Here is a 25,983-nt window from a genome sequence, read left to right as displayed (position 1 = left end):
ATCAACATTCGTGAATTCACGCTGATGGAACTCCTGATTCGAATCATTTTTCATATCACTATTTGGATTTGGTGTTCTAATGGCTTCTTCTTTTTGTTTTGACGGACGAATGTCTTGTTTCAAGTTTTTAAGCTCTTCTTCAAATGTGTCCAACACCACCGTCTCCGTCGTTCCTCTGATAACTCTAGCGAACAACTGGGGGAAAATCCTTCTGAAGATTTCAAAAAGTGGTCGAATTCTTGACGCCGCCATTTTAACTGTAAGAAAATATCTTGGGTAAAACATACGTATCCAGGGCTCTCTATTGTGCTATTCAATAAAACTATACACATATGACGCCGGGGAGGGGGGGGGGAGGAAATTTTCTGTTACACAACGTCCGGTTAAGGTGTCTCTTGAGATCACAGGAGGACGGCTGGACGGCCACGTGCATTGGCGGATGCAGCGGAAGGAAATTGCGGTCACAGTGGCTATATTTATCATGGGGCCATATTTTTTGCAACCGATAAACACTGATCTTTTAATTCGTGGTATTTTATCAAAATGATTTTTTCTCAATTAACGTGCAGAAAAATATCGTCTAGACTCTTCCACAGCATACAAATATGTTGCGCAAATCAGCAGACATATATAAAATGTCTAGACAATTCACTACATCTTGCATCCATCCTTGGCTTGATAAAAAGGTTTTACTGGCAGTAAATGGACTCCATTACGTGTCACAACTAACATTGTCTTTGCCTCCATCTTCGTCTAATTAACAATGATATAGCACTTGGAAATAAAGAGAAAAAAAGCTTAATTTCCCTATAAAGAAGAAGAAGGACAGTTGATTGAAGGGACCTTCCACAATAATGACACAGTAAAAAACAGAAAACTTTGATAAATAGGAAATCTCCGTGAAAAGTAAAGACACACGCCGAAAAAGGCAAACACACAAAATATTGGCTAAAAGTGAAATTTGCATAAATTTTAATTACCTTGTTTCAGAGTCTAGAGAGCTTACGCAAACTGCTTCGTTTCGAGATGAAATAATTGCAAATACTGATCGGCCCCGTGTGTTTCGACCTGCGTGACAGCGTGAGCTGTCGGTCACGTGATGTCAATTCAATGACGTCGGGATGGATGTGTCCCTGCCCCGCCCCCTCGAGAAAGGAGGAACAGACGACCAGTGCATTATCCGTGAAGCAAACTCTAAAACAGTTCGTAATAGTCTCCATCACTCAGGAATAAAATTAACGTCGTTGACAAGAAGAAAAAAACAGGATCGCCTATAGTTTTTTTACTTGTCATTTTACCAAAGTAATCGACGATATGCATGATTTTAGAAGAGAAGAAAATATAGGAGGTAAAAATCAGGATCAGTTCATCAAACATGTAATTCTAGCAGCTAAGCAATTATGATTTTTAAATTATAGCAAACACGGCATAACACCACGTCTTTCCCGCAACAAATTTTTAAAATATCTACCCGATCGCCAGTTGAAGTTTTACAACAATCAAAAGTTGGTATTCTCCGCACACGATAACAAACACAATTTACTGAAATCAAACAGAATAACATGTTATGAATTTAACTTTATTTTGCGACGGAGCGCCACAATATAATACGCCCTTTCCAACTTGGGACACAAAACTTATCTGAACGAGAAAGAGCCACTCCCAACACGCAACTACGGAAATGTTAGCTTATGTGTGGTCGTCTTATGTCGACCTACTATGTGTGCTACTGCTACTCTCCATCTATTTGTTTTTCAGTTATTTGACTCGCTACGTCTCTCGTAACATTTATTTATTATTTTCTCCTCTTATTTTGTTCGACAGTTTATTTTGAATATTGTGCATAATTATATCTGCCAGTACCGCAAAGTGTTCCCGACAAACAACGCTGTGAAAAGTCTAAATAAGCTGTTATGTACTGTAAATTTTTCTGTACTAAATTCTTTGACCGAGCTTAAGGTTTTAAAAGGTAAAGAGAGATACGACACTTTGTCTGTCGTATCGTCGTGAAAAGTATAGACGGGTGTGTTGTTGTTAGGACATTCCCAATAACGCACAAATTAATGATCGACTTTTAAACAATGAAGGAAATATGATACGGCTGAAGGGGAATTATGAAAACAATCTTTCGTTAGCCATAAATCTTTCCCTAGCTGTGTATTCCAATTTTCTGTCGCTAATCACAAACACCACAAATATTTGGATATTAGCTTTGTCTGACGCAATCCATTCACAGATGGCCAGAAATCTACTAGTCACCAATCGTATTCTTTCATTTACAAACTACAGTAAAATACCGGTATGTAGTTTAGAAGAAGCGTGTATTTGATTAAGATTAGACTGTGTTAAGTTATTTTTTTTAAGGGAAAACTTGGACGGTCTTTGATCTTCATCTGTACGGTAGTATTATAATTAATGAGCGCGTGATGCCTTTCCACTTTGTTGCCTATTCATCTACGCGCAATGAAAGGCAATCAGTAAAATCCCTCAAATACCTGCAGTCAAAGCCAAAATAATATTGAAATTCTTAGATATTTATTATAAATAATGCTTACTTCATCAATGACTGCAGAACAGCAAACACTCACAAGCAAAAGGTTCGGCAATTGCATTTTCATGGCGTAGTTGATGTGTTGGTAAGAACACAATAGCTGCATTTATTATTCCTCTTGTGATGCCAAAATGGAACCACAGAGTAGCACAGTAGAATCTTATTTTAATCCTTATTGCTAATCTCATTTTTCCTAAAAAGCGCACCTGTAAATAGTAAGCGGTTCAGTGAGATAGAGAATATAAATGAATCATGCACTTTAGTATACCGTGCACCGCAGCGTAGTGGATATGTAAAAACGACTGGCAGCTGGCCCTTTTGCATTCGAGGATATGTACGTCTTTGAGTTGCCTTTCTGCTGATGATCCGTTTGAGATGAAAACAGTAGCTTCTTCCATTTCAATCTCAACTCAGCTGGCGCGAAAGTGACGTAGGTATACAATGTTCATTGGTGAGTTCAAGTTTCCACCGGGTTGGCTGGACGGAGAGTAAACAAGACATTCCCCTTGCCAGGCAACGAAGCTAGCTCCTCCCATTTAGTTGGTGAATGTGGGCGGGGCCCTCACCTAGCTCGATATAAAGGTGTCTTATTCCATACTAGCCACGCGCCTTGTCTCATTCGTCCTTTTTTTATTTTCTCATTTTGTTCAAAACATTCTCGTCGATTCCAATAGTTCCCATCATTTTTTAATGTTCGTCCGTGATTTTGTTGATACGTTGAATTTTTCTCCCTTTCTAACCGGCAGTTGTTTATTTTTCGTGATGCAATAATAGCTTCATCGCCCGTTGTTTTTATCGCCACTAGCCAATAAATTATTCTTCCGATCGGTCTGAGCGTAACATTGGATACTTGATCCTCCTTCTAATAAAAGAAGTTTAGAGAAGCGGGGGTTATGTTACAGTGACGGAGTAATAAAACACAACACTTTCACTCTCCTCAGGAAAAAAGAAGAATTGAAAAAAAAAAAAAAAAAAACTTTTACCCCCTGTCGCTCGCCATGTCTCCAACGACGCAATTTGAGTAGGATAGCTCCCGCTCCCTATCATTCCATTAAACCGATTTCTCATTTACTATATACATTGTGTACATACAACAGACTGGTTAAAAGTTCAACGCCCGGACATTAACAGACCAAAGCTTCAACACGCGTGCGCTCTTCAATCGTATGGCGGCCAATCAGTTGTTGAGAAAGTTTAAGCGCAACGACTTCTTCGTTTGGTGGCGCCTGCGCATCATTTGCGCATGAATCATACAAAAGACCTTGACCATTTGTCTAAAAATTGTCATGAACCCACCAGCCATGATTAACAAAGCCACCACCCAAGTAGATTCCTTGTGCTTGAAATTGTAATTTGTAATTAGTTGTGTAAAGTCCCGCGGCAGCCACGCCTTTTGTATGATGGCCGCCGTGAAGTACACTGGAGCGTCAGCGGCTCAATGTCATACTCATGATGTCCCGCCGACTCAGCAGCAACCGACCAGCCGCATGCACCGGCACGCCAGCCCAGACCGGCCGGCACGACGAGCCGTACGACGTGCCACGTCCAAACATATCAGGCGGGACATCACATCCGGATCGGATACCCAACTCCCGATATATAAGCCCTTCAAATGTGTCTATCGCTTTTCTTGTACTCCCGCTTTTCAGCTATTGACGTCCTAATACAATAGTCACTTTTTATTTGTCATGTCCTATTCTTGTAACGAGCACCTTACAGTTGATTCAGGCAAAATTATTCTTCTTCTCCCCCTTCACCGAAGTGGGATTCACAATGACGAAATAGGCCATAAAAAGACGTCACGGCAAACGTTCGTGCGCAAATAGATCGTTTATTTTTCACTCTTGACAATTTCCAAATCCTACAGTAAGTCCAGACGACTAGCACATTGAAGAACGTTTTAAAAAAGAAAATTTAAGCAATAATACAGAAATGAAGATAGAGACAAATTTATATCATGAGAAACTTAGAAGACTGGAATCCTATCACGCGGCGTGTAAGCGAGATCATCATCCAAAGTAAGAAGAGTCTGAAAATCAAAACAATTATAAATCTTTTTGCAAATAAAGCTAAAAATACCAAACATTATTTTTAAAAAATTCGTCACCATGAAGGAAAAGAACAGACTGGCAGCCGAAAGGAAATGCCAAATGTCATGATAATCATAGAAACTGAGTATCGCGCACTCTTGATTGAAAACTCGAGATTCGGCAGCTCTTTTCTGTTAGAAAAACCAAACAAGACAGAAAAATCAATTGATTATTAATAAACGAGTAAACTACTTATCAACACTCACTCTCCAAGTGATGGCTTTGTTGATGAAAAAGTACATTGCAGCACCCCAAGAAAGGGAGGCCAAGGCAATGTAAAATATCGCCTGACACAAGATTTTCTCGCCGTGCCGCAATTTCATGATGATGTAGAAAGTGGTGTACAACATCAGATTAGTGATGAAAATTGCCAGCATGTAGGAAGCGAAATCTGGAGGACGTTCCATCAATCCATACACCGACAATCCCACATTCGTAAGAATTCCTATGACCTGTGATATCCAACATGAAGACTACATGTCACAAATTTTTACTAAGTTGTAAATCCTTACCAATAGGAACATTCGATCGACGTACATCGGTCTGAACCACTGTAAAACAGTAAAACAATGATTAATTAACAAATGAGAATAAGTATTGAACTAGGATGCTTTACATTTGATGGTCCCGCTTGGAAATCGTTCCAAAAAACCATATAAATTCGTTTGAACACTCCAAAATCTGCAGTCGAGAAATTCGTTAGACAAAATTAACTTATGGCCTGAAAACAAATGTACATACTCAATTTCCATCTGCCCATGTAGTAGACTTGAGCAGATAAAGCCAGACATGCAAGGAGATGGATGGCAGAGAAAATGATTCGAAAAGTCAGTGAGTCTTCAAACACTGAGATGACTCCTATTAGAACGACGAAAGCCAGAACGGCAAAGGCTGCGTGAGCTTCAGCGTTGATGTCTGGATGGCGAGTTTGGTAAATCTTCAACATACAAAGCATGCTTATAACATACATAAAAGTTGTATCTACAACCAAACAAAAAAACAAAAAAAGTTTTATTTAATTGGCGAACTTTATTTGCACACGAAATATCGGAGGCATTTACCGAACTGATAGTTGGCGTGTGTAGGGCATATGTGGTAACAGGCACTGAGTACTCCTTCGACCTTATGAAAAAAAAAAAAACATCAAATTAATAGTTAACAGAGAAAATAAACCCAGGAAAAATATGTGTACCATTAATGCTGTTCCCATAGCGTAAAAGAGGCCGTAATGTTGAGGAATTCCGTAATACTATCAAATAATAGAGACGATATAATACTGACATTTAAAAAAAGGAAAATAAATCGGATTTTTACCTTTTCCAATCGATCGTGATTTGCTTGAGCTTGTCGCCTAAGAACGTCTCTGCGCGCGGTGTTGATGATGAACAGAAGACCCAGCAAAACGTAACCGAGATTGGAGTAGACGTGGTTGAAATCTGTCAAATCCCCCAGCGGATGAGCGCAGAGAAAGTTGAAATAGCAAAGATCCTGGTCACCCGTGTCATTCAGCACCTGGAAAGTAAGAGAAGCGAATAAATATTTCTCTATGGCAGGGGAACCCCAGATAAAGAATATTGCGGTACTTTTTGATAAATGATGACAAGCTGTAAAACCGGCAGAGCATAAAATACAGCGACCTTTAAAAATATTAAAAATTAAGAAACATTAAAATATTCAAAAACGATTATAATTTTTTAAAAACTTACAATCAATAAATTCCACATGTAAAGTTGCGACTTTTTGCCATGGAACCGTGACCCTTTGTGGGAAAGATCAGCCACGAAAAGAAATGTTTTGGTCCGAACAACATCTTTATCACTGTATGCATCAGGCATTAGATCAATATCGGTCAAGTCCAGAGCGGAAGATGTGCGTGAAAGAGGTTCCGATTCTACATCTCTTGAGGCAGCAGTTGGAGTTGGACCGACGATAGCTATTGGAGGTACAAAAAATGGCAAGGTAAATTATATCAATAAAAAACAACAAAAATTTATTAATTATATATTACGAGTGGAGATGGAACCATAACGCGTGGGTCTGTTCCGTACTTCAAGTAAACTCGGCTCCAGTTCATCGGGTACGGTGCTAGAAATAACGGACAAGAGAGTAGAAATAGCATTAACATTTTCCTGTGTTAGTTCCGTGCAATTAATAAAGAAATTACTTACTTTCTACAATTGAAACAAAAGGAGACAAAAGCCCCAATGTAGAAGAGCGCAAATATTCCAAGAACTCCGATAACAGCTGCCATGAAGTCAATGTAACTAACCTAGATGCGGTTGGTGGATTAAACGTAAATTTAACGTGATGCAATAATATATACTACCTTTTCATGGATAGTAAAATGAACAGTTTTCTTTCTCAGAGGTGGTGGATTAATTCGCTTTCCTGTGCATTCAAAATCGTCAGCTTTGACGACGAAAACAAAGAAAAATCCATAGGGAAATCGTTCTCGCTGAACAGAATACCGAGCTTTAATATAACTTTTTCCAATGTAATGCGATATTAGATATCACTTACGCTTATCGTCATTCCAGTCTTGTTCATAAGAGTTTGCCATATGCCATCATACTTTAAATCATGGTCCATATCGAATACAGGACACTAGAATTGCAAAAGTTTTAGCTATAAAACACGGCACTGGATCAAGAATTAAAAATTTGCTAGTACCGTTAAGTTTTGAATAGAGACTGACATGCAATAATTATCGTCCGATGTAACTGTAAGTAGTACATTTGTAACGCCTTCCGGAAACAGAAATTGATAATACTTCGGCTCAGAAGCCGTCAGTGTGACTGTATGATTTCCGTCTAATCTGAAAGTTAAACATAATTTTATTGACAGAAATAAACATTATCCAAACCCGATGTGTATACTTACTCGACAACAAAATCTTCAACGGGAGTAACAGAAGCTACGAAGCTCAAGTTTTTAGGATCTGATGTTGACACACCAAGAAAAAATTCGTGCTCTACAGACATGTTGCGTTGTAAGGGCTCAGTGCAAAGCTGGCGGCTTACACTGCTGTATTCTTGCCTAACATAAAATATAATTGTTAGTGCAAATGACATCAGTCAGGAAAAATGTGGCAGTTTACCATCCACTTGATGTTTCTAGTAAAAGCGGAAGTTGCCATGACAAAACTGCTTTTTGTTGTCTAACAACTACAAGAACAGGATTTTCTCTGAAAGCAGTTTTGCTAGCAACCTGTACAGATAAAGCTTGATTTGCAGCAATCTAAAAGTAAGTATCAGACAACAGAGTTACTGTTATTTTAACCGATTTCCCTTGAGAGTGATTTGATTTATATACTTACATCTTGTTTGTATGAATACTGGAAAATATATTCCAATGTTGAGTTCACATTAAAACTGTATTTTTGAAACAGTTTTGCATCTATGACTTTGGTATGCACCTTTTGCTGATATCGGGACACTGAATTTTCATAACTCAAGTCTTTCCTGACAACTGAATGACTATTTCCTATTTTTAACGAAAGAGATTTACGTTATTAAAATGTTAAAAGCAAGTGGAATAAAAGTAACCAACGTTTGAAAATATATCTCTCCCTGGCAAGACTGTCGATGTGCAGTGCAGTAAAATAAGTTCCCAACAAAGCAGTAACGAGAGCGGTTACCGTAAGCAACTTAATTTTTGTAGCGGTATCCATATTCACTTATCCTTCAAAACACAGAACGGCCAATTGAAGATAAGGACCAAAAATGAATCATACTACTAGTTAAAACGTCCGATTACGACTGGCTAAGCTAAAATACTCGGAAAGTGCAGACGCAAATAACATTGAGACAGGTTGTTCTATAGGTCACCTAGCGGTAGAGAGGACGACTATTTTTTCGAACAGAATCTGATGTGTATTGTTTGTTTTGTTGTTTAGATACAAAAGAGAATTTATTTATAAAACTCGTGCTCCGCTTCGTCTTTTTTAATGTTGTTTTTGTATCCCTTTTCGAAATCTTTGGCCAGTACGATGTAGCGATTCTCACGAACTGCATGCATACCAGCCTCCTGACAGATTGCGTTAATATCTGCACCAGAAATCTTGTCCGGCCTGGCAACGAAGTCTTCCAGATCTACCTCGTCACTCAGATTCATCTTGGCCGTAATGGTCGCAAAAACCAACCGCTTTTGACGCCGATCAGGCAGTGGGAATTCAATTTTACGATCCAGTCGACCAGGACGGAGAAGAGCAGGATCCAAAGTATCTGCTCGATTCGTTGCCATGATAACCTGTGTGTTTAATTTTCAAATTAACAAAGAACAATTTAAAAATAATAAAGAGCTAGTTTTACTTACTTTAACATTTGTGGTCTGGTCAAATCCGTCCATCTGATTCAATAATTCTAGCAAAATACGTTGAACCTCTCGATCGGCACCAGTCTGAGCATCAAAACGCTTTGTCGCAATGGCATCGATCTCATCAATAAAAATAATTGCAGGCGAGTTCTCCTTGGCAAGGCGAAAGACATCACGGACCATACGAGGACCTTCACCTAGATACTTTTGAACGAACTCTGATCCTACAACGCGAATGAAGGCAGCTGTTGTATGATGTGCCACTGCTTTCGCCAACATGGTTTTGCCACATCCTAGTAACATAAATCATTAAAACCAATTCTAGCTTTGCACTTAACATTTTTCAAAGTTACCTGGAGGACCATACATCAAAACACCTCTTGGTGGATCAATTCCAATTTGCTTATAAAGCTCAAAATGTGTAAGTGGAAGCTCTACTGCTTCTCTCATCTCTTGTTTCTGCATGTCCATTCCACCAATGTCAGCATAAGACACATCAGGCTTCTCATCTATAAATAGTAACAAACAAAACATATGTAGTTAACATTTCACAACTAAAATAAACATGATGAAATTACCTGCTCCAAGCATTGAAATTGAGGAATCTGCTTCTGGTGGAAGTACATCAACCAGAGCATTGCTGTGCTTGTGCAGTGCAACACTTGCTGATGGTTTTAAGAGTTCCCTATCAATAGTTGAGAGAATTCTTACAAAGTAATTGGACCCAGTAGTGCTGCCTACAATCCCGGTATTCTGGTCAACAGCTTCAAGAAACTGACCAATAACTAAGGGAACACTCTGAATTCGTTTCACTTCCTCTTGAGCGTGCAGATACTCCTTCTTCAGATTTCTTTGTTCATCTTTAATGTAGGCTTCTTGCACAGTCAACGATTCTAATTGCATTTGCAATTTCTGAAATACATAATTGCGATTAAAGGAGAAAACATATGGTTTGCCATTGACTATTGATGAATAAATACCTTATATTTAGTGTAAAGATCGTCGATGTCAAGAGCTTCATTGATGGTCGGAATTAGTAGGTTGACATTTGGTTTGAAATCGGGAATAGCTTCTTCCTACATTGCGTTCATATAAATACAAGGGATCCAGTCAGTTTTTCATGAAAACGCAATCGTAAATTCAAACAAATCGAATATTTACCGTTCTTTCGGGCAAAACCACACACATATCCTCCATGATGACACAGAGGAAATTCAATGGACGAGCAACAGAAAAGCCGAAATTATACTGTCGACCAACTGCTTTGTTGCCAGATCTAGTTTCTAGTCTCGACTCGCGCGCCTCAGGCTAAAAGAAATACAGGCAAACAGCGCCCATAAAATAACGCGCTAACCAAACCTGATCCGATCTGACATCTGACTCAACCCGTCATATTCTTGAATGCGTAATGCTAGCAAATAATTCAATCATTCTTTTTTTTTAAATAACGAACTTATTATTTTTTATTATTTGTAGTATTTGTAACTCTGCCACTCTTCTTTATCTTTGGTCGCTTCGCTGCCATGAATTGCGGAAAATGAGGTGATGATTACGTTATTTCAACTTAAGCTCATTTGTCGAATTGTCATATAATATTTGTGACTAACAAATATTTCAAAAAACTAATTTAATTGCAAGTATTTTGGTTTGAATGTATTTTTTGGTAGGAAATCACGTCTAGAATTTATTTTAAAATACGTCAAATCATTGTGATAATTGAAACATGAAAAATCGTCATTTTATCGATAAAAATTCTATAAGGCGAAATAATTAGTGATATTATATAAGTCGACATAAATTATTGTAATATAACTTTACATCTGTCTTGCAATCTACGGTCACTCGGCAATTTTTTAGGCATTAAAGTAAGACCCAATCTTCGTCTAGATGTAGGATTTCGTCACGTTTCCCTTCGTCACTTCTTAACGGCGACGAAGTCAATAATTGTTTAAGCGCACCAACAGAGTCCAACACCCACAACTTGTCATCAATGGTAACTGAAAGAAATGAAACCCACAAATAATTATGTTTAAACTCTTGAATCCGTAATGACGGCTCACCAGAAATAAATTTAAATGAGCCGGGAATCAGGTCCCAATTATTTCCACAATAATTCTGTTGGGTGATGCCACTTCGGCGATAAATGGAGCCACTGTTTGTCAACGCCCAAACGGCACTTTCACTAATAATAATGGTATACAATTTAGTTATAACAAAACAGGTAGTTTTGCGAAAACGAATACCTGACGGTGAGTTGAGTAGCTTGGATTCCTTGGACTATTGTCCATGAAGTGCCGATCGGTAGCTCTCGCGTTACACCTTCTCTGACGTAAACGTGGCCATTCTTATCTAATGCCCAGACGTCCAGATTAGGAGCTACGTGGATCTATAAAAGAAAGATTAGCGTCACCTTCAATTTGATTTCACATTTGTGAATTTTACCTCTTTGAATTTAATGTCCAGTTCATCTACAGCGATCCAGGCGGGAGCCAGAAAAGTAGGTGGTCCGTTGTCACCGGATCGAAAATAGATTTGCCCATGTTCATCACAGGCCCAAGCCAAATCTGGACCTAGCGATACGTGGCACAGCTTGTTGTTGGACTGGAACTGAGCAGTTGATAACTGAATCCAGCCGTTGCCAACTGGATTCGAATTCCTCACACGGACAAAGATTTCGCCCCAAACAGTCAATAGCCAAAGTTGGTTGCCTACAACTGAAAGGTGCCGGACGGGGCTATCCGTTGGCAGAGACACCTGTTCTAATTGTTCCTCGCCGTAAAAACAATACAGACGATCCTTGTCGTCCACTAGCCAAACGACGCCCGATTTCTTGTCATCGTTAAACCCATTGGTACTCAAAATACGCCACGATTCAATAGTGTTGTAATAGCGTCCATCACTCCAGGCAATTTTATCCCACGCATATCCTGTTATAGAAATGGAATTACAACTTGTTCAACATGTCACAAAAAAATCTGGTTACCTGACAAGTTTTGAGCAGTCATCAAGATGGAAGATCCAATAAGAGCCAAACAAATCCGTGAATTGGTCACGGCGAGTTCGAAGCGAGAACTTTGACGTTTAAAAATGGACGAAACGTTGAGCCAATTAGCGCTCTTGAGCTGCAATTCGACTGGTAATACTGAAGGCACCTGCCACCACCGCTTGTCGTGGGCAGTTCGGTAGAACATTTGCTCCGACTGATTTAATACCCACAGATAAAGATCAGGACTTATAGCCATGGTTATGATTTCTCCGGGAGTATCTTGACGTTGCCAACCGACTCCCATAGGTGACTCGTAGTTCACTCTTGATCTGCTGTAGAGAGCTCCGTTGCTCAAAAGGATCAAAACAAGGTCGTTGTGACAACGAAGCTTGGAAACTGTCCCTGGAACCTCAACAAGAACCATCTTCCTTGGAGACTTGACGGATCGGTAACTAAGCGATCCGTTGGCATGGAGCATCCAAATGTAATCATCCATGGCGTCGGTTGTATCCTACGAGAGCAGAGAGAGGACGTTAACTACCACAAAAATCAAGTAAAGACCGAATGAGAAAAATTACCAGCTGGACGATTCCGATGGATGAAATGTAGCTGTCCAAAACAGTCCAGTGCTGAGCAACGGGGCAGTGTGGATTGACGATCAATCCCTGGTAAGCTGTGCCTTTATATAGTCGCCAGAGTTGCTGACCAGAATTGGAAACTGCAATCTGACTGGCGGGTGTTTCGATAGGCAACCAATCCCTGGATTGAAAAGAAGACTCTGTCGATTGGTAATAAACGGATTTGTGACCGTAGACGATGACGACGTAATGGCGACTGGCTGATATACTCGTCACCTTGCGTTTAGCATCCAACGGACATATAAGCCATTCCGTTGACAGATCATCCTGCAAATCGATAACATATAATTGTATATTACATAATTTGAAATTTAAAACTAATGTTATAAGTTACCGATGAAACGTTTTCATAGTCTCCACTAGAGACGGCTGTGTGATTTGGAGTCGATTCTGTGGTGGTTGGGGTTGAAATCGAATAAGGGAGACTTTTGTCATGCGAGTCTTCACTGGCATAGATACTGTAGATATTTTCTTTCGGGTCGTTTTCAACCTCTTCGACAACGGATGAAAAATCTTCCGTAACTGGGGATACGTCCTTGGTCTCTGAATTTAAGAGAATGGCCGCCACTTCTGCCTCCAAAATTTGTTCTTCTTCGGTTGGAACTTGTTCACTCGGGCTGTTGATGATTTGATCCAAATTCAAAAGTTCTGCAAGAAGTTGATCTTTCCTCTTTAATTCTTCGAGAAAATCGTCCGTCACTGGAGGAGAAGAGGCGTTCTCCAGTAAAGGATCGATCCTATTCTCGATCGTGGATTCCGATAATTCTGGCGACATCAGCGATTCATCGTGAACGTTACATTTTCGATTGAGCTTCAGTTTTCGTTTGCGACCGATGTAAGAGCCGTAGACCAACTCTTCCTCGCCAGGACAAAACGATCCTTCCATCGGTGAAGCTTGCCCAGACGAACCGTTTGAAAGTGGAGATTCAAGCTGATTGGATTCTGAACGAGTCATCCCATCCATCGGTGTCATTGGCGAGGATTGTTCTACTGATGACGTCGGACTGGGCGTCCGGGTGCGGGGATAGAAATGTGGTTGGATGGGTTTCGGGGGTGCGCACCTGTTGACTGGCACAGATTTCATTTCAGAGAAGAGTGGAGCAAAAGCATTGGATAGCGACTCTATGATGTAGGGGCCCGTGTTTAACGACGTGACGGGCAGTTGTTTGATTTCGACGTCAGAAATTTTGTTGGCCAATTTGGAAATGGTGGAATGGAAGGTTGGCTTGGCTAATGGCAATTTGTCTCTCCAGCCGGAGAGTAGAGACCGGTCAATAGTGGCAGACGATGGTGAACCCGTGAAGGATTGGTCGGGCCGGTCAGAAATGCGAATCAAAATGCGGTTTTCCAGCAACAGGAAGATTTCGTTGTGGAAAATGGTGACGTGTCGGAGAGTTTTGGAGTTGAAACGACTAGAACAAAAGATAGACACTTGCCCCGAGGCGTCACCCATTTGACCCGTGTCTAAAATGAAAAGGCTCGAAGGACTGTGTGTTAAAACAAATCCATTGCTGAGACAATGAACCGGACCGAAGTGGACGTCCTCGCCGTTGCGATATTCTTCGTGAATGGACAATAAAATCAGTTTCGATCGCGGTTTGGAGAGAGACTCTTTGAATATCAATGTCTGACGGACAGATCCCTGGCAATCAGACAACCACAGTCGAGTTCCCGGGCGAGAGCTGTAAATAACCGTTTCCTTTCCAACGTAGCCAAAGTCAGCTCCGAACGGAGCTGGATTTTTACGCTCTTGTTGGCCCACTTGGTTCCTTTCCGTCTCGGAAGTACTGATCTCCGCAATCAAAGTCCTTTTCAGAGAGGAAACCAAGACGATATTGTTTTCCAGCGGGTGGAATCGAAGTTGAACGATGGACGATTTTTCGAGCAAAACTTGTTTGACCGGACGAATGATGTTGTGCTCGAATTTGCTGAGGAAAACCACACCTTGTTCATCCCCAGACAAAAGGTGTGCTCCACTTCCATCCCAGCAAAGAGAAGTAATAGCGGATTTGTGTTCACCATTGAACATTGTGATCTGCTCACAACAAATTAAAGATTACAGACAACACATTTATAAAGGATATTACTAGATGGCTACTTACAGGGCCTGATTGCATAACACTTGTAGAAAATATGGCAACTGTTCCTCCGAAATTGCCAACAGCCAAAATTTCTCCATAATGGCAAAGTGTGATGGCTAAGGCTGTAACAGGAATGAATTTGTCATCCACGCTTTTTCTATTTACATTGTGATTATTACGACTGAACCAAAACAGAACCCCAGCATTCGAGCCCAGCACTATGGAATCACAACTGACGGTAACACAAGTCAGAATGAGGTCTTTAGACACAAAACCTTGATGGAACCTGGGGGGTATCTTTTCAATTAACTGAAAAAGAGGAACCCACTCCCTGTAGACTGGGAAGTCAATCAGCCCATCTTTCTGGTGATTTTCTGAAGCACGATGTGTAATACCGATTGTTCCACTCATGCTGACGAGTGCGCTGTTCAAAACTGGGGTAAAAAAAATACACTTCCCAAACTTTCTACAACAATCATAAAAGTAATCTTTTACTGTGAGTCAGTTTTACGATTTAGCATCGATAAAGGTGGCCTGAATCATGAGTCATTTCATGTGGCTAGCTCAGTTAGACTAACGTTTCTACGTAGGATCGATGTAAACACCTGTCAAAAAAATTGTCGTCTGCTAGACTGCAACTACTCTAGTTCCCATTTTAACCGGACAACGTTCAAAACGTTTATTTCAATTAAATAAATTATAAATCTAACGCCCAAAATTTAATTCTACTTAATCAATATATTAATTACCTCAATCATCTCATTCTTATCAAAAGTTTAGCAAGCGAACCAATAAATAATGGGCGACATCTGGAGTTGATTGCAAGTAACACATAGTTTAGCGATAAACAACGTTTTAAATGCGAAATGTCTAGCGAGAGAAAGTTAGTAACAAATGGAGATTACGTCAAACGTAGAGAATTGTTTAAAGGTGTCACAGTACAAATCTGCTAAAAATATTTGCACGGCAAGTGTAATCAAAGCTGAATTTTAGTTTAAGCGCATTTTTGCGCAAATATCTGTGAGAATATGGTTCTCAACCGACTGATAAAGATATGAAGTTTATTGGGAGTTTATTCCGCCTAGTTCAGCGACCTTCTTCTTCTAAAAAAAAAGAGTCGTAAATTGCCCTTTGTGTGAAAAGAGTTGACGGATGGCTTTAATTAATAAAGCAACAAAACCAGTTGATAAACGGAAGAACATGTTAAGGGCAGAGCTCGAAGGGATATGGGAAAATGGGCGGCGCGTATATGGGGCCAAGAAAAAGGGTCGACATATCCGTACATACTGGGTTTTTTTCCCCCCTTTTTGTGCGTGTGTGTGCTGTTAAAAGCCGAGTCGCACATGCTCGATGACCCACACAAAGAGCTGCTGCTGCTGCTGGGGGGTTTCAACTTGAAAAATGAGAATAGGGTGGGGGGGCCGTAACTTCCTCTCTTCTTCTTTTTTCCATTCTCCAAACATACCCCAAGTGACTTCCATCCGATCCAGTCGTGTTCAGTTTGAACTGCTCCAGTTCTCTATTCTCCTCGAGTCGTCCATAAAAAGGTAAAATCATTTACATTTCGCTCTAATTTAACGTCGTTGTATAAATTCGGATCGATTTGAAATGTATTTTGATAACAGCGCGGGACCTGTACACATCAAAAACAATCATCATGGAACAGAGTAATGACTACGTGGACGATCCGCTTGTCGCCTACAAGGCTGGCTTAGCAGCAGCTCTGAGTTGTTTACTCACGGCCGAAGAGGGGGAGGAAAACAGAATCAGAGGAAGCGATTCCGGTGCTGCCGCTGCTCCTGGTGTTGTCGAGTTGTTGGCTTCCACCCTGCGGCTGCATCTGCGCAAACAGCAGGCTTCCAACGAGTACTACTACATCCAGAAGCAAATAACATCTGCCCGGCTCGTGACCGTTAACAGTCGCGATAATGACGACCTGCAAACTACTTTGACTACTACCAACACAGCAGCAGCAGCAGCAATTCAGACTGTGACTGATGATGATGAGGACTCGATCCGACGTCGCCAGTTGTTGATGGAGTGCTTTCAGGGCGTCAATCTTCACTATTACTCGAGTTCCGTCCATCAGACCATCGCTCCGCCATCGTCGCCCGAACCCAACACCAATCAAGTCGGACCTAGTCTCTGATTTGAATTTCCCGCTTTTTTTTAATTTGACTTTTTTTTTTAAAATAACGTGTGCAATTGAAATGTTTGATTTTTTTATCATGACGTGTCCATCGAGTGTGTCCTAGTCGTCACCGCGCCATCTTTGCCATTTTCGAAAGAAATATCGATCGACAAAGTCTCATATCAATGACAAGCTATCGCTTTCAGTATTATTATTAATTACGTAATATCAAATGAAATTGCCAATTTTTTTTTAAACAAACAATGTGGAAGGAGAAAATAAACACGAATGTTTTTATTGTATTGCCAGCTGGGAAAAAAAGATTAGACACGTAAATATGATTTTTATTTTTTTCAAAAATGACTAGAAAAGGCTGTTCGTTCACGTATTTTGTCAGAGATAAAAAGGGAAAAAAGTGCGTGAAAGAGGTTGATAAAAATCACGTTTCATCTTCGATTTGAAAAAAGCAAAATTGCACTGGTCGTTGTGTGAGATGATGATAATAATAATAATAAAGAAATTGCCATGGATCGAAACTGGACGAATGCCAGTCTGAAAGTCTAAACCCCTTCCGCGTCATAGTATAAAGAAAAGTTGCTCGGCGTGATATTGGGTTGTTCAAGGAATCGCGTGATTGGATGACGGTCCGGGATTGCTGCTGGATGCGACGTGAACCCGACGGCTGTCCAGGTGTTGCTGCAGTTGTCGGATAACTGGATGGTCGGCTCCGAGTTTCTCGACTTCCATCAGGTAGCGGATAGCTTCATTGCTGCAATACTCGTAGCCGGCCAAAGTGGCATCACCCACATGAGCAATTTCATCATCGTCGTCGTCGGACGAATCCTCGTCTCCTCCGTCGGAATCGTCGTCCGAATGGCTGGGCGGTGGCTCGTGACTGCTGCAATCGGATTCCGGCGGCGACGGAGGACGATGAATCCGGCTAGTCGTCTCCTCGGAAACGAACGGACGCACAACAGCCACGGCTAATGCCGGCCCCTGCTGGCCATCTGGACCCGCCTGATGATGAGCTGTTCGGTGTAGTAGAGGGTTCAAGTCCAGTTCATGGGCCGCTACCTCTGCTGTGTGGTCATATAAATTAGAAATGATGATTTCCCAACCAAACCAGCAGCAACAGACGAGATCATATAATCAGCCCAGCTGACTCACAGCCACAACAGCTGTAATAGGAAAGTCTATTCATTCAATTTTTCTTACCCAAAAGGGATCGAACTCGTCGGCCGTCCTGTTGTCCCGAATGTTCATCTCCTTCCTTTTATAATATGACAAAAGAATGAATTCGGGTTACATTTGTTGGCACACAAATGGGCGGTGTAATAGAAAGAAATGGACCAATTTCCTTACTGATAAATGACGTTTGCGACGTTCCACTGCGTTATCCATGATGAGGTTGGCCCAGCACAGCGGTGAGATATATGGCGTCGACCGTTTTTATTTTTGATAAAACCCAGCCAGCGCAAAAAAAGTTTCGATCCAGCAGAGCGACGGTCCTGTAGAAAATGTCGAGAGAAATGAGAGAGTGGTGGTGGCGACTAGCGCAAACGCGCTGAGCTCAATCACATGATTCGTTAGAGATGGACATCACGTACGTTGGCTATTGCTAGCAGAGAACTTCCGGTGCACTGATGTATATAGTAGATATACTATCTCTCTAATAATAATAATACAATATCACTTTGATGCACGTGCACACACTTGGTTATAACAAATAACAGCGCGATCGCTATAGATGAAAGACAATAACTAATCCGGGCTGGATTTAATGATACGATTTTTTAAGATGAGAGAGAGACACTGAAATTTTGGGTTCCAGTTGGGATCAAACGGCCGGAGCTACTGGTTGTCGGGCTCTTGTTGTAAGAGGAGGGGGGAATACAAGCACGTTTGAATTTCGCCCCCTGAAAAAGAAACAAACCAGATGGAGGGAGTTATAAGAGGGGGGCCACCAGCCACCAACCACCAGTAGGAAAAAGGGCGGACGGGCAGGTGTCTCGTGCTCTGCTCGAGGGGAGAGGAGGAAGCTGCTTCCCCCTCTTTACCCCACTCGTCCCACCCACTAACTCAAGCCTCCCCCATCTTTATTCAACGACACGAGCTCGATTTCATTCACGTTTTTTCTTTATGCCATCAACTTTAAAAATGTTGGAATAGAAAATGGATCCGATCCAACTGTTGACTGAACAACTTTGGCGTTGATTGTATAGACGTGGATTCGCTCAAATGGACTAGAAGAAGTATACAGCCATCGAGAGAGTTAAGTAGTTGGATAACTTTAGCAACTGGGCAACAGCACCGAACTTTGTGCGCGATAAGTTCTGTCCAGTGTCGTTTTATTAATAGAATAATGATATCCAGGTTAAGACAATTTTGTGTATCAATCCAAACAAAAGAGAATAGTGTGTGTTTTGAGATGATGTGGGTGGCGGCGCTGCTGCATATCCTTCCGTCCGTCCGTCCGTCCATATCCTGATGAGCCATAATGAGGCCGGCTGGTTTTGCCAGGGCCAAAGTCCCAGCTCCTCGGTCTTGCGAGAGCGACCAACCTCGGAGCAGCTGCAACTGACGATTGTTCTTCCCCCCTCTCCCCGTCCAGGGGCGACTTTTTCGTCAAAAGGCCAGGCAAAATAGAAAAAAGGGAACGAGCCGGGCATTCCGGCCGGCAGCAGCTGCCCTGCCACGCGTTGCCTCTGATTGGAGAGTAGAGGGGCGTCAACAAAAAAAAAGTGGCAAGGATAAAAAGACTTAAACAATCAATGCCAGAGAGTATCAAACTCTTCAGTTTTAGGGGTCAAGTCGTCCTGGACACACTGGCCAGTTTTCTCTTTTTAAAAAAATATTTAGATGCGCTACTGTGCATTATCTTTTATTAAAATAAGACACACCTCTCCTAGTCTATAATAGGACATTAGCATGAATAGCAACCACAGCACGGGCTATATGCACGACTGGCTGCGCTGCTGTTTTTCTTTTCTTTTGTGGCCGATTGAATTGAATCCGCGCACGTCGCACACAAAAAGGGAAAATAACAAAAGCTGCAGACTCCTTTTCATTTCGATTTCATCTCTATAAAAGTTGCCATTTGGATTTTTACGGTTTCTAAAAGAAAAAGGAAAATTCCAGCCCACTATAATAACCATTTCCCGAGAATTTGTCTTATATAGAAAACCATCGTCTCATCGGCCTTGGCTTTTTATTTTTGACAAATAATATCACCGCGGGACTGGTGGTGGTGGCCATTTGTCTTGACCCAAGAGCCGTGAAGGGTTTTTAAGCTTCTTTTTGTCTTATTTCTATATAGTAGTCGGCGAAGCTTTTTAGATTCGTATTTTCCATTTTCCTTGAAAAACAATAAAAGGCGATTGACCGAGAACCAAAGGAAATTGCCATCAACTTAATCATAATCTAATCATCGCCTCTATCGATTTTTTTTTTATTCTTCCCCCCTGATATCATTATATAGTTGATATAGTATTATATATACAACCTACTACGGTTACGTACTCTATTGTTTGCCATAGAAACACTACCTAACAGAAATGCTGCCGCTTCATTTTGTTTTTGTATTTTTTAAAAAAAGGGGGAAACATCGAAAGGAGAGAACGCGAATAAGAATTGTGTGTGCACAGCTATAGTCTAGCCTGGTCGTACTATATCCAGACTACATATAACAAGGTAAAATATATACTGTTCGTATATAATAAAATGAAGATAGGCTTGCTTTGGCAGCCATTTTGGCAGCCGCGGGAGGTATAACAAGGATATCCAATTACCCATCACACGGGCTATATAGAGTATACACATACATATACAGTGTATACGTAGATCTATATAGTCTTCGGTAGCACTAGTAGCACTAGTAGAGATAGGGTTGTGTACTACGCTTGCAGAGTTAGATCTACTTCACGTGAAAGGCCCAGGGTTGATTGAAGTAACGAACAAAATCGAGCGCGGGGAACATCGCATCAGCTGATTTTTAAAATAAAAGGAGAGTGATACATTTATTACTCCTACACACAAATGCGTAGAGATAAATAGGAAAGCCATGTATATAGACACTGTAAATATTATCAAAGGAATTGATAAAAGGATTGGGCGCTCCGATATGTGACTGTAATTCGAGTTATATTCGTTCAAGTTATTTCGGGATAGCTTTGAGAGCATCGGAAAACTGTAAAAGGAATTTAGTGTATAGCACATATGATTGGCTGCGCTGGCTCAATTGCGTTAGATGACTAAAGGAATATATACAGAGCCCTGCTGCCTTTGCCTTTTGTGGCATTATATAAACAACAACAACAACAACATATTGCTGGCGCAACAAACAACGGGAGATATTAGACAAATTAAAGTTCGGGTATGCGCTGGATCGGCTCCTGGCTGGATTTCCACAGAGACTTTTGGGCTTCGGGTGCTATAGCTATATAGAGCGAATAATATAGAAAAGAGAGAGAGAAAGAGATAGCTACAAGGGATAGGATGTATTGTTATTAGACTGACGTCATCGCTGTATACTGAAACATTGATCCTCCTAAACTACAAGCCGGTTTCCAGGACACACAGCAGCAGCGGCAGCAGCCATACACACACACACACACAGGGTGTGTAATTAAAGGGGATCAACGAAATGATATGGCTTTCTCATCACGAGCTGCGAATAATATCTCTCCGCTCTTCACAGCATGAAAGACAATATATATATCGTCTCGGACCGGAGACCGTTGGCTCTGACGTCATCTGACGCATCTGCATAATTCCTCCTCCCTTCTCTTTTGCCATAGTCCGTCATGCAACTCCACTCGACTAGAGCTGAGAGGTCAATCAATATGGGAGTGAGTCGTCGTCGAGTGTAGTGTACTAGACACTGAGTATAGCCAATATGAATAAATGAAAACTCTCCCGCCACCACCTCGTCTCCCAAGTGCTATGGTCATAAAGATCTAGCAGTTTCGCAGTCTATTTGAGCAAGACATCGCACATTGATATTAAATACATCCCGTCACTATAATGGCGTCTTTATATAATGGACTTAATACTTCAATGATTAATGAATTCATCTTCATCATCCGCTGGCAAAACATCGATTCCCAGTCCGCTAACTCTTGTGTGTGTTTTCTCGGAATTTTCATCGCCGGCAAGAAAACTAGAAGAAGGACGACGTACATAGATAGAAGTTGAGAGACTACGAATAAGCCATGTGAAATGAGCGGATAGTCATCATCGACTACATTTACTATCCGTCCTCCTGCGCTCGGGCGCCGGGCGGATCTTTAATCATCTCGTCCGGCTTGGCCAACTTTTACCGGGCAACAGCCATCGAACCGCTGATTAAGTCTTGTATAGCCGAGACTTTTGACCTTTTAGACTTGAGTGTATAAGCGGACATGAAAAATATAAAATTTCTTATATTTCTACCAAATAAAAAATTGTGCATCGGCCGGGGTAATATCGCACACATCTATTGCCCGCCAGGGATTGAATTAAAGATCAACATGATTCGTCCATCATCGTAGTAGTAGTCATGCGTGATGTACGAGGCGACATCACGATCGCTTATTCCTTTTTGCTGCTGGTTGGAAATTTATGGGTTTTGGGACCACACATCGGGCGAATATAAATCATTCAGCTCGGCGTCACTATACGGCTGCTCTAAATTTATAACTAGGCCTGTATATATGCTATAAGACCCGCTCTATACTACATAGAGGTAGGTATACATATAGTCTACACACGAGAAAAGCTTAAAGACTTATAGTATCCTTTGTACTACACACGGTACACACGGAGGTGTACAAAGGGAAATAGAATTGAGGCTGGTCGTGGTGATATAGAAACAAATTCATTTCGATACTAATGATAATCAGAAACAGATTGAACACGGCGACCCTATACATCAAAATGATTTCGGTATTATCTAATAGTTTTTTTTCAATTTTTTTAAAAACTATTACGCATAGCGCAGTAACAAACGACCAACTCAAATCACTTTGGGCGGGTTCGAGCTGTCAGGAGGGGGAAGAAAAAAAAGTTTTGACTAGGTCGGACCCGAAATAGCGAAATATAAGTAAGGCTCACGATATCCTCTAATTCCTTTAATGGATCTTCCTTCCACTATTCGATATTTTTCGTATTGATTCTGTTCTTTCTCTCACACACATGATTTTATCCCCTTTCTTGCTCTCACTATCTTTTTATTTTTATTAGTATTATTTTCTTTTTTTTAACGCTATTATGATGATTATTGGGGTTTTTTTTTACGAACGCTACCTTCTTTTTTAGTCCCCGCAAAAAGAAACTTGTGTGACCGCAGCGCCACCTAGCGGCGATAGTTAACAACTGATGTGTCATGCGCAGAACAGTGGCAGACGATTCTTGAGTTTGTTCGTTCGGGAGTTGTGTGTAGTAGGTGCCCACCCCCCTATTGCACACGGATGAACACATATATACACGACCGTAGTTGTCGTGCAGGAAAGATAGAAGAAGGGCGTCTATAACATTTTTCGCGTGATAAAAAAGAGTGGTTGAGATCGAGCCGAGGCTTTGTGCAGAGAAGGTGTCGATTTTTCTCTCGCAAGTTGTCGTGTTAGGACGAAGACTTAGAACTTCGAACGACCCCCCAAAAAAACCAGAAGAAAAGCATAATAACCCTCCCAACATTCCTCGAATTGCGTGAGGCTTCAGTGATGGCGATTTCTGTTTACATCTGTGTCTTGGCTAGTTCAGTCGACCAAACTTTGACACTGGCTGTCTAGCTTGCCAATCAACGATAGAGCCCACTGCCTGTACAGATTCCCAGATTGGACGCACACACACAGGGCATTGCTTCAGAGCTGATTCTCTGCGTCTCTCTCTCTCCCCTCCCTGGGTGTTTCATCCTGTTTGAACTCTGGAGGGGGGAAAAGTTTCAGTCACTTTCTGAAAGCGAGTACTGTGTGCTACAGCAAGCAGTCTTCGTGCTGCCAATTCTCTCTTCACAAATGTCCTGAACGATTTCATCCCTCTCACTGTTGTGTGTGTGTTATTCGCAGCACTGCAGAACAAACATAGGGGCACCCCTCATTACATATATACCCTGCCACAGCCATTGTGCAGGCAGCAGCCAGGCCTGTTGGCACGCACATCGACGCCCGAGTGAAAGTGAAAGCGCCGTGGTGTTCGGGCGGTCGTTATTCCGACAAATAAAATTCACAATTTTGTTCTATTAATTCGTTTCTTTCAGTTGTTATCTTTTGCTCGTTTGTTCTAGTGATGCTATCCCATGCTTCCGTGACGGCGTAAAAATTTGAGCGAACGGGGAAATAGAAAAAAAAAGTTTGGTTTTCCGTTTTGTGGTTTCCGAGGAAGAAGAAGAATAAGAGTCGCGTGAAAAGATTTCGTCGAGAAAAACGGCAGCCAGCCGGGGCATTAATCCCGGTCTCTTCCACATAGGCATCCGCACGGAATCCAGGACGGGGGCCTACGGGTTGGAGCCTCTCTTTCTCTCTGCCTAGAGCCGGTCACATGATTCCGCAGTGCGGAATTGGTTCTTAAAGGAGCGCCAAAAAAGGAAGGAAAAAAAAGGAGAGGAGAGAAAAAGCCATCAAAGAAAATAAAAACGTCCGAAAAAACGGAAAAGAAGAAGAAGGACGTCTAAGACCCTGGCCAAATCTGCGGTCATCGTAATTGCGCGTCAGCTGCATGTTTTTCCAACACGGAGCCGCCATGAAGAGGTTCACATTTAAAGGAGTCTTGGACAATTTCCGGCAATCCGTGAGTCAGCCGACCAAATCTGAGCAACCGGAGCTGGTCGAAACGCTGAAAACCGAGCACTGCCAACTAGCCAGAGTGAGTTTGGTTTTTATCTCTTTTATCTTTTTAAAAAACCCAAATATTTCTCCATGTCGCAGCTTTTTTAGTTGAAGTCCCGACGTCATTCTCAAGCATTTGTTGTTGTTGTCGTTATTTGTTACTGTCGTTTGCCAAGTCGTCCGTCTCTTTGAAAAAAAGAAAAAGGAAAATCCTATTCCAAACCTCACCGCCATTCGCTTTCGGTATACTGTCTAAAACTTTCCCTCCAAGTTTCAGAAGCAAGTGACGATCGCTCCAGCCATGATTGAAGCGATTCATCCAGGCAGCAGCACCAAACCAAGTTCTTTTTTTCTTTTCGCTCTTCTCTTCTTTTCTAGCTCTGATATATATTTTTCTGCCGGGCTCTCTGGGCTTCTTCTTCTTCTTGCGCGTTTTCGTCTTAGTCTGTCCCAAGTGTGAGATCAGTTGCGCTGCTGGAAGGCTGAATAATCGATGAGAGACTAGCCCCCCCCCCCTCCGCCTGCCAGAGAGAGTCCAAGTCACATCCCCATAAAAGTCGAAAGAAAAGATTTCTCATGTCCGTTTCTATCTTCATCTCCCACTCGTTGGGTGTAGTACGTTCGTTTATTTCTTTCTTTCTTCCTTCTTCTCAATCTTCTTTTTTTTTTACATTTTTTCTTTAGTTCGGCCGACTAGAGAAATTCGAGCAGCCAACATTTGGCCCAGGGCCCGTACTTCCCCATCATTTCCGTTTTGACTTTGGCGTTATAGGAAAACTTTTCATCATCATCTCTCTCTGTCCCGAATGGCACAATCGATCTCGAAAGGCGAGAAAGCTTTTCTTTTCTTTTGCCACCGGTTTTTTGGGTGGGGGCACGGAGATCCTGCATGTGCTGGATTAAGCAAAGCGTCCGGTTCCGTTTTTCTTTTCTTCTATTTTTTTGGGGGGATGTCGATTTCGGCCGATCCGGGATTTTGACGCGCAACTTATCCGCAGAGTCAGAGAGAGAGAGGGTTTTAACCGATTGTGGTGGGTGGAGTAGGGGGGGGGATTCCTGCTCGTCACGCCATCGGGATTGAAAGAAACCCAGGAGACGGCTGTTGGTCCGCTTTTCCATTTTTTTTTTTCAATCGACGATCGCGTGATGGCGGACCTTGGCGACCCTGGGCTGCCACTGCTGCAAGTCCGACAATCGATTGCGAGGCCGTAAAATAAACAAAAAAAGGATCAAAAATCCAATGTTCGACCCCTCTTGTAAAAATGCAACCGAAATTTAGATCCATTCATCCGTCTGTAAATCCGGCCGGATATTTAGACACAAAAGGAGACCACAAGTGTCGAGATTTGAATGACACATTTTTTTCTTTTAGAGGAGAGGGACCGCAATT

At 41.6% G+C, this 25,983-nt stretch overlaps 6 protein-coding genes across 11 annotated transcripts in view; 2 read left to right on the top strand and 4 right to left on the bottom strand.

Annotated features, from left to right (window-relative positions):
* Nucleotides 1-4,362: 4,362 nt before the first annotated feature.
* Nucleotides 4,363-8,439, bottom strand: LOC124191596 (SID1 transmembrane family member 1-like). 2 transcript variants are annotated; one of them, XM_046584910.1, is made up of 20 exons: nucleotides 8,191-8,439; nucleotides 7,958-8,124; nucleotides 7,739-7,878; nucleotides 7,522-7,677; nucleotides 7,312-7,456; nucleotides 7,162-7,245; nucleotides 6,968-7,096; nucleotides 6,810-6,910; nucleotides 6,650-6,726; nucleotides 6,348-6,574; nucleotides 6,225-6,278; nucleotides 5,956-6,153; nucleotides 5,834-5,890; nucleotides 5,703-5,763; nucleotides 5,383-5,622; nucleotides 5,258-5,322; nucleotides 5,154-5,192; nucleotides 4,848-5,093; nucleotides 4,659-4,772; nucleotides 4,363-4,580 (listed from the first exon to the last, which is right to left on the bottom strand). In XM_046584910.1, exons 1-20 carry the CDS (start codon nucleotides 8,309-8,311, stop codon nucleotides 4,518-4,520), a joined length of 2,484 nt encoding a protein of 827 aa, XP_046440866.1. In that variant the 5' UTR covers nucleotides 8,312-8,439; the 3' UTR covers nucleotides 4,363-4,517. The 2 variants fall into 2 exon arrangements, with proteins under 2 accessions (XP_046440866.1, XP_046440863.1); XM_046584907.1 differs by having other exon boundaries at nucleotides 7,958-8,127; nucleotides 8,191-8,437.
* A 46-nt stretch (nucleotides 8,440-8,485) lies between these two features.
* On the bottom strand, nucleotides 8,486-10,256 carry LOC124191618 (26S proteasome regulatory subunit 6B). The gene is made up of 6 exons (XM_046584911.1): nucleotides 10,117-10,256; nucleotides 9,936-10,031; nucleotides 9,534-9,867; nucleotides 9,309-9,464; nucleotides 8,956-9,248; nucleotides 8,486-8,889 (listed from the first exon to the last, which is right to left on the bottom strand). The coding sequence occupies exons 1-6, from the start codon at nucleotides 10,150-10,152 to the stop codon at nucleotides 8,551-8,553; spliced, it is 1,254 nt and encodes a 417-aa protein (XP_046440867.1). The 5' UTR covers nucleotides 10,153-10,256; the 3' UTR covers nucleotides 8,486-8,550.
* Nucleotides 10,257-10,581: 325 nt separating this feature from the next.
* Nucleotides 10,582-15,422, bottom strand: LOC124191589 (tectonin beta-propeller repeat-containing protein 2-like). Its single transcript, XM_046584895.1, has 8 exons — nucleotides 14,682-15,422; nucleotides 12,914-14,614; nucleotides 12,520-12,846; nucleotides 11,939-12,452; nucleotides 11,398-11,882; nucleotides 11,199-11,341; nucleotides 11,016-11,137; nucleotides 10,582-10,952 (listed from the first exon to the last, which is right to left on the bottom strand). Exons 1-8 carry the CDS (start codon nucleotides 15,069-15,071, stop codon nucleotides 10,816-10,818), a joined length of 3,819 nt encoding a protein of 1,272 aa, XP_046440851.1. The 5' UTR covers nucleotides 15,072-15,422; the 3' UTR covers nucleotides 10,582-10,815.
* A 619-nt stretch (nucleotides 15,423-16,041) lies between these two features.
* On the top strand, nucleotides 16,042-17,859 carry LOC124191581. Its single transcript, XM_046584887.1, has 2 exons — nucleotides 16,042-16,207; nucleotides 16,286-17,859. The coding sequence occupies exon 2, from the start codon at nucleotides 16,318-16,320 to the stop codon at nucleotides 16,807-16,809; it is 492 nt and encodes a 163-aa protein (XP_046440843.1). The 5' UTR covers nucleotides 16,042-16,207; nucleotides 16,286-16,317; the 3' UTR covers nucleotides 16,810-17,859.
* On the bottom strand, nucleotides 17,410-18,704 carry LOC124191568. 2 transcript variants are annotated; one of them, XM_046584873.1, is made up of 4 exons: nucleotides 18,399-18,704; nucleotides 18,154-18,299; nucleotides 18,007-18,061; nucleotides 17,410-17,867 (listed from the first exon to the last, which is right to left on the bottom strand). In XM_046584873.1, exons 2-4 carry the CDS (start codon nucleotides 18,190-18,192, stop codon nucleotides 17,410-17,412), a joined length of 552 nt encoding a protein of 183 aa, XP_046440829.1. In that variant the 5' UTR covers nucleotides 18,193-18,299; nucleotides 18,399-18,704. The 2 variants fall into 2 exon arrangements, with proteins under 2 accessions (XP_046440829.1, XP_046440823.1); XM_046584867.1 differs by having other exon boundaries at nucleotides 17,410-17,870; nucleotides 18,399-18,678.
* Nucleotides 18,705-23,171: 4,467 nt separating this feature from the next.
* LOC124191521 (syntaxin-binding protein 5-like) overlaps nucleotides 23,172-25,983 on the top strand; it is a 28,964-nt gene continuing 26,152 nt past the window's right edge. For all 4 annotated transcript variants that reach the window (XM_046584827.1, XM_046584819.1, XM_046584814.1 and 1 more), the window contains exon 1: nucleotides 23,172-24,630. In XM_046584827.1, coding sequence (XP_046440783.1) covers nucleotides 24,484-24,630 — 147 coding nt within the window. In that variant the 5' untranslated portion in view covers nucleotides 23,172-24,483. The remainder of the gene's footprint in view (nucleotides 24,631-25,983) is intronic.

The sequence above is a fragment of the Daphnia pulex genome, chromosome 1 (genome assembly GCF_021134715.1).
Source record: "Daphnia pulex isolate KAP4 chromosome 1, ASM2113471v1".
NCBI lineage: Eukaryota > Metazoa > Arthropoda > Branchiopoda > Diplostraca > Daphniidae > Daphnia > Daphnia pulex.
This window is presented reverse-complemented; position numbering and strand designations above follow the sequence as displayed.

Coding starts and splice junctions, on each gene's coding strand:
- LOC124191581 (XM_046584887.1), top strand. CDS start 16,318: ATGGAACAGAGTAATGACTACGTGGACGATCCGCTTGTCGCCTACAAG.
- LOC124191589 (XM_046584895.1), bottom strand. CDS start 15,071: ATGAGTGGAACAATCGGTATTACACATCGTGCTTCAGAAAATCACCAG. Junction 14,615..14,681: donor GTGTTATGCAATCAGGCCCT/GTAAGTAGCCAT, acceptor TGTTGTGAGCAG/ATCACAATGTTCAATGGTGA. Junction 12,847..12,913: donor ACTATGAAAACGTTTCATCG/GTAACTTATAAC, acceptor ATCGATTTGCAG/GATGATCTGTCAACGGAATG.
- LOC124191618 (XM_046584911.1), bottom strand. CDS start 10,152: ATGGAGGATATGTGTGTGGTTTTGCCCGAAAGAACG. Junction 9,868..9,935: donor ATCTTTACACTAAATATAAG/GTATTTATTCAT, acceptor TATGTATTTCAG/AAATTGCAAATGCAATTAGA. Junction 9,465..9,533: donor AATTTCAATGCTTGGAGCAG/GTAATTTCATCA, acceptor TACTATTTATAG/ATGAGAAGCCTGATGTGTCT.
- LOC124191568 (XM_046584867.1), bottom strand. CDS start 18,192: ATGGATAACGCAGTGGAACGTCGCAAACGTCATTTATCA. Junction 18,062..18,153: donor GTCGCAAACGTCATTTATCA/GTAAGGAAATTG, acceptor ATATTATAAAAG/GAAGGAGATGAACATTCGGG. Junction 17,871..18,006: donor ACGAGTTCGATCCCTTTTGG/GTAAGAAAAATT, acceptor ATGACCACACAG/CAGAGGTAGCGGCCCATGAA.
- LOC124191596 (XM_046584907.1), bottom strand. CDS start 8,311: ATGGATACCGCTACAAAAATTAAGTTGCTTACGGTAACCGCTCTCGTT. Junction 7,457..7,521: donor GTTGAAGATTTTGTTGTCGA/GTAAGTATACAC, acceptor TTTAACTTTCAG/ATTAGACGGAAATCATACAG. Junction 6,911..6,967: donor ATTTTACTATCCATGAAAAG/GTAGTATATATT, acceptor AACCGCATCTAG/GTTAGTTACATTGACTTCAT.